Source organism: Moschus berezovskii, chromosome 16 (genome assembly GCF_049115385.1).
Source record: "Moschus berezovskii isolate FMDL1 chromosome 16, NW_MosBer_1.0, whole genome shotgun sequence".
In the NCBI taxonomy this organism is placed as follows: domain Eukaryota; kingdom Metazoa; phylum Chordata; class Mammalia; order Artiodactyla; family Moschidae; genus Moschus; species Moschus berezovskii.
In genome coordinates, this window is record NC_142475.1 from 16872064 (window position 1) to 16887241 (window position 15178).

The 15178-nt window shown below is 33.8% G+C and overlaps 1 protein-coding gene across 7 annotated transcripts in view; it reads left to right on the forward strand.

The window, feature by feature from the left end:
• The window catches only part of VPS13B (vacuolar protein sorting 13 homolog B), a 767155-nt gene that overhangs the window by 365271 nt on the left and 386706 nt on the right, over window positions 1–15178 (forward strand). For all 7 annotated transcript variants that reach the window (XM_055431816.2, XM_055431817.2, XM_055431818.2 and 4 more), the window contains exon 24: window positions 7181–7401. In XM_055431816.2, the coding sequence (XP_055287791.2) occupies window positions 7181–7401 (221 nt within the window). The remainder of the gene's footprint in view (window positions 1–7180; window positions 7402–15178) is intronic.

Consider the following 15178-nt stretch of genomic DNA (forward strand, 5'->3'; position numbering starts at 1 on the left):
GGGGTCTCCTGAATAACATCTAGTATATATTTATTTCAGTAAATAACTTGTTTAACAAGTGAATGTACCTTACATGAAATAAGTCTTTAGTCTGCTGTCATTGCTTAGGACCAACCCATTTTTATTCATTTATCCATCTCTGTCCATCCATCCCTCCCTTTCTCCTTTCTTTCCTAGCTTCTTTCCCTCCTTTCTTCATAAAGTAAATATTTATTGAGTGCACACTATATTCTGTGCGCTGTTTTTAAGTAACTTGCTTCATAAATTATAACTTTCTTATTTAAATGCTTGTCATATAAAAATGCTAACATGTCTTTTCAGCTTGCTCAGTTAACAGAATAAACCTGTTACATGGAAATCCAATGGAAGACTTTTAACCCTTGACATCCATTGATTCGTTTTTGAAATTCTTTCTTACCTTCTGGAATAACCACTTGCCTTGATCATTTTCTGTGAATAATGGCTGCTTTTTTTGAATATCTTTTGTGGGCTCTTTTCTCTATATACTTTGTTCTTCACATGTATAGCTTTACTAGATATTCTCATCTAGATCTATACTTAACCTATCACCTTTTCACTGATGGTTTATAAATCTATAAGATTTTCACATATCTGACTTCTTTGTTACTTTTTTATATCCTTAGGTATCTATTTGACCTAGATTGTCCATCAGCTGGCAGTGAAAACATTATAGAATACTGTGTTAGTAAGAGCTATTTTCACTACCAAAAATTGCTTTATTCAATAATTTCACAGCTAAGTCCCTGATCACACCTGTCAGCTTTAGCATGTTTTTAAAAGGGTTCACCTGACTCCAGAGAATGGAGCTATATTTGAGGTTCCAAGTTATGGATAAACATGATCCCCAGTACTCGGGTTTTCCTCCATACTGTTCCTTTCATTTTGAGATTTTCACAAAGTCATTGATTCAAACTCTTCATTTAGAATTTGGAATAGTTTCTTGAACTGAAAGAGCATGTCATCCATGAACTTCCTATCTTTCAAAAAAATTATTTCAATAGTAATACTAAATAATGAAGTGAAATTTATCAAGGCTTTCCTTTTTATATTTTTTACAAAATACTTTTTTCCAATTACTTTACTCATTATTCTTTTGTCTTTCCTTCTGTCACTAAGTTCATTCTTTTACTATAGTGAAGTAGTCGTCTCAATTCCTGTGAACAGAAAAGGCATGGATTAACTTAGCACTTCATGTGGAAACAGGAAAGGATTTAGGAATTAGTATTTCTCCTCTAACAAGAAGGGGTAGTTAGCGTGCTCATTCTTACTGAAGTCTCTGTTGCGAAATCCGGCTTATTCTTCTGTGCAGGTAGTATTGTCGTGTTCTGTGGCACTCACGAAACCAGTTTATCAACTTAAGTAAACTGATATGCCTACTCTTAAGTCAGTAATGTAAAATGAACACACACTTGTGTATCTTTTGTTCCTAATAAATACCTATTAGAATTAACATAGCAAATCTTTTATGTATTAGTCAGTCTTGGTTTTCATATAATAGCAGTAAACAATTCTTTTGTAGAAGTCTTCGGAAGGTACTAGATTTAGCTCAAATTGACTAAAATGACTATATGTACTATGTGTTGTGTTAAGGAAAATGATAAATGTATTCACTATTCAGAATGTCTGTTATAAATCTTTAAGTATTTTTATTATTATTTATTTTTATTAAACTATATATATAGTTTTTTTTTAGTAAGAAGCTGCATTAAGTTATTTACAACTGCCTCAGGCTGCAATGTATGTATCTGAAAATGTTTTGAAAGTGAATCATGTCTTAAGCATGTCTTAAGTTTGAGAATACAGTGTTAATAAAATACATATTCAATTAAATAGTTTAATAAAGGATAATTGACTATTCAGTTATTTAAGAAAAAGCTAACAGAAAACAACAGCTAACCATAGAAAACAATACCCTATATTTATTTTTAAGTTATAATCCATGTATCACTGAATGTTGAGACTCAAGAAATATTTTATGATAATGTTTCCTTAATTATGTAGTTGTCTTTGTATAATAATAAGTGAGGTGAGGCTAGGCCTTAGTTGGTAGTAAATCACTTTAGAAAATACATAGAATTGTAATTTCTCTTGCCAACCTATAGAAACTGGGGGTATATCTTGTTAGTTGACCATGTGACCTTAAATAAACAGAGCATTGCTATAATTTTGACATTTCTTTTAAAACAGTTAAGTAGTTACTAATATAATAATTGCTAGAAGGACAGTGTGAAGCTTTGAGATTGTTTTAGTTTTTTTAAAGCAATAATTGTTCATAATTGCAATCATAGGTTTTAAAGACTTAAAAAACAACAAGTATTATATATTTTTATGTAGTAATGAAATGTTGATGGTTAATTTATTAAATCAGTAATAATTTTCAGAAATGAGTAGTACTTAGCATTGAATGCTTGAGTTTCCAGATGTAAAGAAAATATCTCTCAGATTTGAAATGAATTATCTATTTTGTCATTATTTAATAATCATGAGGTTTTAAATATAAATTTTATTTTTAAACTTGCATTAGTTTATACATGCAATACATTTTACATTTTCTAATACAAAGGAATATTTTCTTCTAAATGTACAAATTTGGTTACAGAACAAATAAAATAGTACATTGCCCATTTTCATTTCCTTTTCTTCCAGGCATTTCAGCAGTTCCCTTCTGCCAGGAGAATTGATTAGGTTTTCTGTTTTTTAAATGCTTTCATTACTCAAACATTCCCAATGTTTAAATTAACATCATGTAGAATTAAAGAAAGTCTTTTATCTCAACTGTCTTTAAATCAATTTAATGCTGAGTGGTTTGGGGAAACAGTGTCAGCAGTTTTGGCTTATTTATGTTTGTAGAAAACAGTGTATCTTTTTCCAAATTGTTAACCTTTGCAATTAGCAATAAGATATTCCTGATTCCACTAATCATATTTGAAATAAAAATCTACCTGAGTCATACTGTACTGTTGGACATGGGGAAAAAGACTTAAGGAGTAGAGGAAGGCACTTTTGTTTTTGTTTCTAAAGATACTTGATGAAGGTTATGAGAGGAATGAAAACTGAGAGAGAGTGTCTCTAGTATTAACCAACTTTGTTCATTTTCCACATTGATGTTTATAAGATTATTTACCTAGGCACAAAGTATATACACTTTTTCCTGTAGGAAAGTACAGCATCTTTAGACATGGAAAGACTGATTCTCTTTCCAGAATATCGATCCCTGCCCATCAATATTGAAGATTGTAAATTAGATGTATTTGATCAGGTCTGTATAACTACTCACTGTTCGGTGATGCCAACATTGATAATAGTATTGTCCAAATGTACATACATAGGTTTTTGTTTTTATTTTTGTTTTGCTCCAGATAGTGCTTTCTTTTGTTATCCAAATCGGTCTATTTTCTGCTTTGTGTTGTGCAAAATCAGCAACATGTGATACTGTGTGAGGAAATCCATACCACGTAATTTTTATAATTTCACTTAGTTTTAAGTTACTATTATCTAATCAAGTCCCCCTTCCCAATTGTTACATGTATCACATAGTCTCACATTGAATTTTATTTATTAATTTTGTCCCAAAGCTTTGTCATATTCACTTTCTTTTACATTATTTTGTACAAAGTACTTCAGTATTTGATTATCATTTTTCTGAGAATTAATTTATCACAAGTCTTTTCTCTGTTGATAATATAGACGTTTTACAAATGCACACAGAAATGAAATTTTCAGCCTTCTTTCTTTTTCTTGTTCTTTAGACAATTTGTTTGACATTTTCTGAATTCTGCCAGCAGTAAATAATTTTTCTGAAATAACCTTGAAGGTCTCAGAATAGTACATGGTCCTGGTCTGTCATGGTCTGTCATATTTTAACAACTCCTCAGAGCAGTATATTGCCAGTGTTGTAAATAGATGAGGTGCTTTTATTTATTTATTTTTTTTATTTTCTGTGTGTGTGTTTAAAAGGAATAGTTGTGCAATAATAATGTGCTATGTTTTGGTAATTTTTTCATAGTGATTAATTATGGGAATGTTTGTCATTACACATTAAGATCTTATCTTCTAGGTAAAGTGTGCTTTTTAAAACAGATGATCTGCTTGCTAAATAAATGAATGTAAAGTATTACCTTAAAAGGTTCTGTTTAAGACTTAGAAAATGGTATACCAAATTTCAACTTATGGTCTGATTCCAAAGAAGAAGCAGACATATAGATAGTACCAGTGTCATTTGGAATTCTTTTTTTCAATTTCATGAATTTAAATGTGTTTTTTAATCCAACATAATCATCATTTAGCATTTTTTGGATAACATGAAATTTGAAAGACTATATATAGCTCTCTACCAATTTAAAAATATGTAGCTTGAAATAATTCCAAAATATTTTAAGACAGATTTGGCAAAGCCTTTATTTTGTAAATAGCATGGAAACTTGTGTAGATTTTAAAATAATTTCAGAATTAGTTACAGATGATTTAAAGTTGGTCATTCTTCTTGGGGGCAAAATATTTTAAGTCTTAAGACAGGCAGAGTACCACAGTGCTGACCACATATTATTATGCAGTTTTCATTGTTTCCAGTCAAATTACTGTGGACTGCTGTGTAGCTACAATTATATTATTATTCAAGTCTCAACTTGAAAGTTTCTAAGTTTAATATTATTAGCTTCTTGATTAAGACATTTTGAATGTTCAAACTTATGAGAATCTATCTTGTAGTACCCCTTCAATATCACCATTCACAATTTAAATGCATATTTATATTTTAATATATATATCTAGAGCATGATCTGTTGAGTTATTCAGTTAATCTTTTCTTTTTCCTTACCAAAAAAATAATATGAACCTAAAAGTACAATGTGATCATAGTTTCAACTCTGTGTACACATGGCCAACACTATAAGGGAGAAAAAAAAGGGAATAGAACAACGGTAATAGTGTATATTCCTGGAAGTAGCAAGATGGAAGTTGAATTATGACTGGTTTTTATTTTTTTTCTTTATATATTTTCTATTTTCAGTGAGGTACTAATACCTCTCTATTTAGAAGATAAATATTTTTAATCTGTTTTAAAATAATCCAGATACTTAAAAGTCTATATTATCCTATCTCTGTTGACAAGTCTTGTTTGACTATGCCAAAGCCTTTGACTCTGTGGATCACAACAAACTGGAGAATTCTTAAAGAGATGGGAATACCAGCCCACCTTACCTGTCTCCTGAGAAACCTATATGCAGGTCAAGAAGCAACAGTTAGAACTGAACATGGAACAACGAACGAGTTCAAAATTGGGAAGGAAGTACATCAAGTCTGTTTACTGTCACCCTGCTTATTTAACTTATATACAGAGTACATCATGGGAAATGACAGGTTGGATGAAGCACGAGCTGGAATCTAGATTGCCAGGAGAAATATCAACAGCCTCAGATAGGCACATGATACCACTCTAATGGCAGAAAGTGAAGAGGAACTAAAGATCCTCTTGATGAAGGTGAAAGAGGAGAGTGAAAAAGCTGGGTTAAAACTCAGCTTTCAAAAAACTAAGATCATGACATCTTGTCACATCACTTCACGACAAATAGAAAGGGAAAATATAGAAACAGTGACAGATTTTATTTTCTTGGGCCCCAGTGTCATTGCGAATGGTGACTGCAGCAATGAAATTAAAAGACGCTTACTCCTTGGAAGGAAAGCTATGACTAAAAGCAGAAACATCACTTTGCCGACAAACATTCATATAGTCAAAGCTGTGGTTTTTTTCAGTAGTCATGTACAGATGTGAAAGTTGGAGCATAAAGAAGGCTGAATGCCAAAGAATTGATGCTTTTGAACTGTGGTACTGGAGAAGACTCTTTAGAGTTCCTCCGACAACAGGGAGATCAAACCAGTCAATCCTGAAAGAAATCAGTCTGATGATGAAACTGAAACTCTAATACTTTGGCCACCTGATGCCACCTGACTCATTGGAAAATACCCTGATTCTGGGAAAGATTGAGAGCAGGAGCAGAAGCAGGCAACAGAAGATGAGATGGTTAAATAGCCTCACTGACTCAATGGGCATGATTTCAGCAAGCTCCAGGAGATAGTGAAGGACAGAGGAGCCTGGGAGGCTACAGTTCATGGGGTCACAAAGAGTCTGACATAACTTGGCAACTCAGCAACAGCAAGAACATACTAACAAGTGCTAGTAGTTTTTCAGAGTCAAAAAGACAAGTCATATGAACATATTTTCCATCAAATTGGCATTCTAGTATTGAATGTATATAAATATTCTAATACAAGTACACTTTTAAATTCTATTTCATGAAGCATTTTACTGGTAGCCACAATTTAAAAAAAGATGGTTTTATCTCATTAATTTATACTGACAGTTCTTTTCTCTGGTAAATTTATAAAAGAAAAAAGTTTAAAACAACAAAATTTTTCTCTTAACCTTGAAATGTATATGTACTTATTTTTTTAAATCAAATATATGTGTGTGTGTGTATGTATATATATATATATCCTTTTATACATATGTAAGGGTATCTAACTGAAGATGTGGATATGCATCCTGAGTTTTAACCTGCAGCGATTTCTGATTAAGTAGGTCTGAAGTAGAAACCAGGAATCTATATTTTATATCAGCATCTGCATGATTCTGATGCAGACATTCCAACAGACCGTAGTAAATTATTTATTTATTTATTTATTTTTCATTATTCTGCAGCCAGATCATGGGCCACATTTAGTCCATTTTCTTAATTTAGCTCATTTTTTATGGTCTCCAAGGTACATACATCCCAGGAGTTGCACTGTGCAACCTACTAGTAAACCAGTGAGGGAATACAAAGTTAGAACTTGTGTTTATATTTTTATCTCATTCCTTGATTTCTGTTTTTTTCTCTTATAATGTAATTTAAGTGATATAGTAGTGTGTATAATAAATACAAATATTAAATAACTCTTCTGTAGCATGTGAACTATTTAACATGTTGGTCTATGATACAATGTATATTTTTTATGATGCCATATTAAGTGTTTTCTATTTCAAATATTGATAGTAGACAATATTTGATAGTAGACAATATTGATAGTAGACAATATTGATAGTAGACACCTTAATATCAAATGACAGTTAACTATATTTTTGTATGTCTTCCAACCTCACCCCTTTTGTCCCTATTATCAGGTGATGCTTTTCCTTGGACAATCAGCTTGCATCATTTCAGCATATATACCCTTTTTGGAAAACAAGTGACACTTTGCCTAGTGGAACCCATGGGTTGTACCTCTACACTAGCTGTTACATCCCCAAAATTGCTCGCTACAGGACCTGATACGAGGCATTCATTTGTTGTCTGTCTGCATGTTGACCTAGAGTCACTTGAGATAAAATGCTCAAACCCCCAGGTAGGTACATTTTATTTATGAAAGGAAATTTAAAATAACATGATTTAAAAACAATTGTTACCCATTTTGTTGAAGGGTTTCTTTCTGTTAAGTGTCCTAAATTATTTTTAACAAGTCCATCAGATCAGAATGGTTAGATTAAGTATTGCTTTGAAGTTCTCTCAAGTTTTGTAATTTAAACTCTTCTGAAAATGTAATGGTGGCAGCATAAATGCATTTTTTGGCTGATGGAATAAAATCAGTTGCAGATGTAAGGTTTTTAAACAGTGAAGAACTACTTTACTGTCAGACTGGAAGAGTCTGTTGAAGTGATCAAGTGTAATTTCTAATCAGATTCTCACTCAGAACTTCGTTTGCTCAACATGTAGTATTTTTATTTTAAATCACTGTTGACTGTTTAAAAAAGGCATTTTGTTAATCATTTAACATTCCAGTTGGAATAGGCCAAACACATATATCCGACAATTTAGTATGAGCTCAGGTCTCCTGGGTTTGTACTAATTATTAATTGCATATACTTTAATACTTGTTTCTTTGACCCTAAGCAAATTCTAGTATAATTTCTACTCTGATTGTCAATGTTGAATAATATTTGAAATTATATTTTTAAAACAATACTTTTAAAAATTTTATTGGCTTTGACAGATCAATGTTGATAAATCTTTGTTTATCCCAGCATTAGTACTTACAAGCCAGTTTTAAAAGTATCTTTTTTTTCAATTAATTAATAATAGTAATTATTTTTTTACTTTATGATATTGTATTGGTTTTGCCATACATTGGCATGAATCCACCATGGATGTACATGTGTTCCCCATCCTGAACCCCCCTCCCATCTCCCTCCCCATCCCATCCCTCTGGGTCATCAAAAAAATAAGTGTCTTTTAAAAGTGGGTTAAAATATTATTCTGTATTTTATAGAGCCTCATTACTGATACCATTCTCCTTCTTTCTCCTCTTCTCTTTGCCTCACTCCACGTACTGTATATTAAACAGTTTTGCTTAATTTTTATGTATATTTGTGCATTTTGACAAGATCAGACCTGGTAATATCTTGGTGATGGCCTTATAAAAATGCATATAATTAGAATTATGATAAAACAGTTATATTAAACTAATAGCTTATCGACTATTACAAAAGTAATTTCTTTTATAATCAGTAATAAATTTCTTTGAACATTAGTAAATATACCAGTTTAATAGCCATTTGCCATTTTATTATGACCCATAATGGAATAAAAGAGAATAATTATGAAATGACTTACCCTCTCAAATTATTCTTTGAATGCTGCTTCTGATGGTCCTTGAAACTCATTTCCTAGCAGAAAGAAAACTGTTCTTGGGTTGAGTTTTGTCTCCCATAAAATACATGTTGAATTCCTAACATCTAGTATCTCATACTTGATCTGTTAATTGGATAGAGATAACCAAGTTAAAATGAAGTCCTTAGGGTGAGCCCTCATCCACTGTAATTGATATCCTTATAAAAGAGGGAAAATTAGAATTAGATAAACAGAGGAAGTTGATGTGAAGATACAGAGGGAGAGTGCCTTGTGAATGGAGGCAGAGATTGGACTGATCCAGCTGCAAGCCAAAGAACAGCAGAATTGCTGGCTACAATCAGAAGGAGAAAAGAGTCATGGAGTCTTCTGAGTCCCAGATCATGGCCCTGCTGATACCTTGTATAGGGACTCTTCTATATCTCCAGAACCATGAAACTATAAATTTTTGTTGTTTTAAGCCACCCATTTTATGATACTTTCATATGTCAGCTCTGGCAAGCAGATTGTAGAGAGACAGTTTCACTTTTGTTAGATCCTTTATCACAGAAGGTGTTAAATGGGGAAAAATAGATTTAGTTTAGTTCTACCATATTAACAGAAGCTCACCTTGGCCTATCTATCCCGTTAATTATTTCTGTATACTCCAGGGGAAAAAAAGCAAAAACTAACAATATAAATTGATGTTTCCAATTTATTTTTTAAATAACTGAATTGCAAAAGGGACTTGAAAACAGTTATTGAAATTTTCTTCATGAGGTATAAAGGAACATTGAATGAAAAAGGTAAGAATTCATAATGAAGAAGTAAAGTATAAAAACAAATCAGATTTGAGAATTGAAAATACAGAATATGAAAAAAAATACCGTCTAAGGTTACAGGTGGTCTGCATGTGACAGAAGAGTCACTGAACTTGAACATAGAGTATAGAAAGTATTGAATTTGAAAAACAGAAAAAGATACTTTAAAAAAGATCAAAGCTTAGTGAGTGTGGGACAAAACGTTCAAATATATATGTAATTGGAATTCCAGAAGGTAAGGAGAAAAAACTGGAGCCAGAAAAATATTAACAAATAATTGTCCAAAATTTCCGAAAGAGGTAGGCTTTTACATATTCAGGAAGTTCACCTAGTCTCAAGTTTATCTTTGAGGATAAACTGAAAGGAAAACCTGTTTGGAGACATTGTGATTAAAATACTGAACCAAGAAAGATAAACTTTTAAAAAAATCTTGAAAGCAGCTACAAGAAGATACATAGATATGCTTTAACAATGATTTGAACAACTGCAGATTTCTCATTAAAAATGACAGACAACAGAAGACATTGGAACAATATATTTAAAATGCTTACAGAAAAGCACTCTCAAGCCAGTGTGTGTCCACAGAAACAAAAGTGAAATAAAGACACTGTAGATGAAGGAAAACTAAGAAAATTTGTTACCAGCAGCTCTGCTTTACAAGAAATACTGAAGGAAATTCTATATATTAAAAGGGAATGATACTAGATGAAAACATGAATCTTCAGAAGTAAAGAAAACCACTAGAAATAAGAAATAGCTTGATAAATCTTTTTTAAAAGCTGCTTTAAAAAAAATATGTATGGCTGTTGAAAGCAAACATGTAACACTGACTGCTAGAGCTTTCAATGTAAATAGATATAATACACAAGAAAATTTCATCATTAAGGGAACCTATAGTGGTTTTTAGATTTCTAAATATCTCATGAAGTGTTACAGTGTAACTTTAGGTTGTGAAAGTTTTTATGTATATATTTTAGTTTCTTAGTGAAGTGAAAGTTGCTCAGTCGTGTCCGACTCTTTGCAACCCCGTGAACTATACAGTCCACGGAATTCTCCAGGCCAGAATACTGAAGTGGGTAGCCTTTCCCTTCTGCAGGGGATCTTCCCAACTCAGGGATCAAACCCAGGTCTCCCACATTGCAGGTGGATTCTTTACCAGCTGAGCCTAAAAAAAAGTAAAAATACAAAGAGATACAGCCAAACACCAATAGATAAATTAAAATGAAATACTAAAAAAAATTCAAATAATCTAAAGAAATGAAGACATGATAACAGAGTTACATAACACAGGGTGGAAATAGAAAACAAAATTACAGGGCTGAGCCCAGTTTAACAAGTATTATGTTAAAAGTTATGTGTTAGACCAGGATTCAGCAGATTAAGGCCTGTAGACAAATTAGACTACACCCACATTTTTATGTATTGTCCAAGATTGCCATCATATTGTGCATGCATACTAACTGACTCTTTGCGATCCTTTGGCTCATAGCCCACCAGGCTCCTCTGTGCATGGGACTCTCCACACCAGCAGTACTAAAGTGGGTTGCCATGCCCTCCTCCAGGGGATCTTCTGGATCCAGGAATTGAACCCAAGTCTCTAACATCCCCTGCATTGGCAGGGGGGACCACTACAGCCACAAAATTAAGTACCAGCAAGGGAGAACACTGTGGCCTAAGAAGTATAGAATGTTTACTATTTGACCATTTACAGAAAATTTGCTGATCCCTGGTCCAGCTGCTCCTAATAGAGTAGTAATAAAGCAGCACTCTACTATACATTGCATAACAGAGAAACACTTGAAATATTAAGAAACAATATAAATACATGCATAGGAAAATATACAAACAGTATAAGAAAGATGGATTTCTTTATTTTAATATCAAATAAAATAGACATAAAGTAGTGTTCTCAGAGATAAAGGAAATGAAAAATGGACAGAATTAAAGGAAAAAAATAGGCAATTCTAGTCAGTCATTCTAGGAAATTATTATCCCCTCTCAGTGATTGTTAAAGAATTAGATGAAAAACAAATACTTGGAGATATAGAAGATATGAAAAATACTTGTGAACCCACGTTCATCTAATTGGCATTTATAGAACACTGTATTCAACAACCATAGAATGCATATTATTTTCAGATATACATGGTCTCATTGTATGAAGAAAATAAAAATCAGTATGTTAACCATAGTTGAATTATAATAGACATAAATAATTAACTAGGAAAACTGTAAATATCTAAACATTAAACAATAACTCATAAAGGAAATATTGAGAAACCACATGCCACACTTAATTGCAAAATATTGAATTGTTTTCCACTAAGATCAAGAAAAACGCAGGATGCCTTCTTTCATCACCTCTATGTCATACTGACCATCTTAGCCATTGCCATTAAAAAGAAAGAAATAACCGAGCAAAAGATATAATAAGACTAAAGATGAAAGAAGTAAAACTCTCCCTATTTTCATATGATCAAATATGTTATAGAAATTCCCTGAGAAGCTATTACTAGAACTAATAAACTTATTATGGTTGTAGAAGACGCGATTAATGTCTAAACACCAATTGTATTTTTCTGTCCTAGCAGCCAAAAATTGAAAAATGGAATAATGAATCAGTTCCATTTACATTGATGCCAATAAATATACACAAATGAATTTAACAAAACATGTCCAAGCTCTCTGCCTTGAAAACCACAAAACACTCCTGAGAGAACTTGAACATGTAACTGGAGAGAGATAACCTGTTCATAGATTAGAAGACAACATTGTTAAGATGGCAGTTATCCCGAAATTGATCTAGATGTTGGGTATAATCAGGTTTAAAAACATTTTCTCCTTGAAAGTATCATTAGGATAGAGGAAATCCACACACTTGGAAGAAGTATAGCAACACCTTTATCAAACTGTTACCAGAAATTTAAGAAATCCTTTCTAATTGATAACATGAAGACAGAGCAATAAATAAAATGATATCAGTACATATAATGGGGAAAAGATTAGTATCACACAAGATGCATGACTGGTCAATAAACACATGAAAAGATGCTCATCATTATTCATCAGGGGAAAATAAAACAAGAAGACATAACACTATACACCTATTAGATTGGCTAAAATTTGAAAGATGAAGTATTGTGAACCAACTAGAACTCTTTGTGTACTCAGGATGGGAATTACATGACAGCTTTGGAAACAACTTGAAAGTTCCGGGAAAAAAAAAAAAGCTTACAGTACAACCAACCCAGTCATTTCTCCCTAAGTATTTCTTCAGAGAAACAAAAATGTATATGCATGCAGAGACTTTTACATTGGTGTATTTAACACCTTTATTTGTATAACCCAAAACTAACCATCACCCAAATATTCATTAGTAAGTGAATTAAACAAATTCTATCCTATCCATACAATGTAATGCTATTCAGCCACAAAAAAGACAAGTTATTGATAAAATGTAAAATCGTGGAAGGATATTACAGGCATTACACTGAGCGAAGGATTCCAGGTGAAAAAAAGAGTCCTTACTGTATAATTCCACTTATATCTAATGTTATGATAGTAAACCACTACATTGTGACAGAAAGTAGGTTCCTTGTTGCCTGGAGGTAGGGCAGGAATAGGGAAGGAGAAGGGAGTGATAGGAAGGATAGATTATAGAGGGATTTGAAGAAACTTTTGGCAGTAATAAAGTTTTTTATTCATAGTTTATATTTAGTATCAACTCAGTGAAAGTCACTCAGTCATATCCAAGTCTGCGACCCAATGGACTGTTCAGTTCAGTTCAGTCGCTCAGTTGTGTCCGACTCTCCGCGACCCCATGAATCACAGCACGCCAGGCCTCCCTGTCCATCACCAACTCCCGGAGCTCACTCAGACTCAAGTCCACAGAGTCAGTGATGCCATCCAGCCATCTCATTCTCTGTTGTCCCCTTCTCCTCCCGCCCCCAATCCCTCCCAGCATCAGAGTCTTTTCCAGTGAGTCAACTCGTCGCATAGTCCATGGTATTTTCCAGGCCAGAATACTGGAGTGGGTAGCTTTTCCCTTCTCCAGGGAATCTTCCCAACCCAGGGATCAAACCGAGGTATCCCACATTGCAGGCAGATTGTTTACCAACTGAGCCACAAGGGAAGCCCAGTAGTAACTCAGTCCCTACATAACAGACATGTATATGTATATATATATAGAGAGAGACACACACACACACACACATATATATGGAATCTAGAAAAATAGTAGTGATGAACCTATTTGCAGGGACGGAATATGACACCGACATAGAGTACACACTCGCAGACATAGCAGGGGAAACAGGGTGGGATGAACTGAGAAAGTAGCATTGACATACGTACTCTATCATATGTGAAATAGATAGCTAGTGGGAAGCTACTCGCCTGATGCTTGGTGATGACCAGGAGAGGTGGGATGGGAGGTCAAAGGGAGGCTCAAGAGGAAGGGGACACACAGACACACACACAGACACACACACACACAGACACACACACACACGCACACACCGATTCATGTTGTTGTATGGCAGAAACCAATACAGCATTGATTGCCCTCCCATTAAAAATTTTAAAAAAAGCTTACTGCTACTTGGAGTTATCTACCAGAGACCTTATATTTTGAGGACTTATTTTAGTATTCATTGTAGCCTTGGAAGGATTGTCCTACTCCACATAATCTCGTTATCCATAGCTATCCCATCTAAGGATGAATTCTGCTCCTGTTAGTGTTTTAGCTTGGGACTGTAAAAGACCCTGATGCTGGGAAAGATGGAAGGCAAAAGGAGTAGGTGCCAGTGGAGGATGAGATGGTTAGGTAGCATCACCAGCTCAATGGAAATGAATTTGAGCAAACTCTGGGAGATAATGGAGGATGGAGGAGCCTGGCATGCTACAGTCCATGGAGTCCTAAAGAGTCAGATATGACTTAGTGACTCAACAACAACAACTACTATTATTATTCTTAATTTTTTTTTCTTTTAATTTGATACATATACTTGTATATCAAAGTAAAAGAAAAAAAAACTTAGTGGGGCTTCCCTGATAGCTCAGTTGGTAAAGTATTTGCCTGCAATGCAAGAGACCCTGGTTTAATTCCTGGGTCGGAAGATCCACTGGAGAATAGATAGACGACCAACTCCAGTATTCTTGGGCTTCCTTGTGGCTCAGCTGGTAAAGAATCCGCCCTCAATGTGGGAGACCTGGGTTTGATCCCTGGGTAGAGAAGACCCCTTGGAGAAGGGAAAGGCTACCCACTCCAGTATTCTGGCCTGGAGAATTCCATGGACTGGATAGTCCATGGGGTCACAATGAGTCGGACACGACTGAGCGACTTTCACTTTCACTTCATTTTCACACAGAATAGTATGGTGATTTCTGTGAGTCTTATTGAAGGTAAGACTGTGGCTCAAAACTAGAGCTCTGGAATATCTCCTTTAGATATTCACCTTGTTTAAAATTAAGCTCATGTTTTATTGTTGTTGTTTAAATATAAAGCAGTTCTAAGTCAAGTCATCAAATAAATAACTTATTTTTGGCCTGTTATTCCCTTATTATGTCTGCTCTTTTTACATTTCCTCAATCACTTGATTTCTAGGGGCTCCTTGCTGCTGCTCCCCAAACACCAAAGACTGTTTTTTCTTTTTGAGAAATAAATGAAGACTGAAAGAACCTCATGCCTTGAGAATC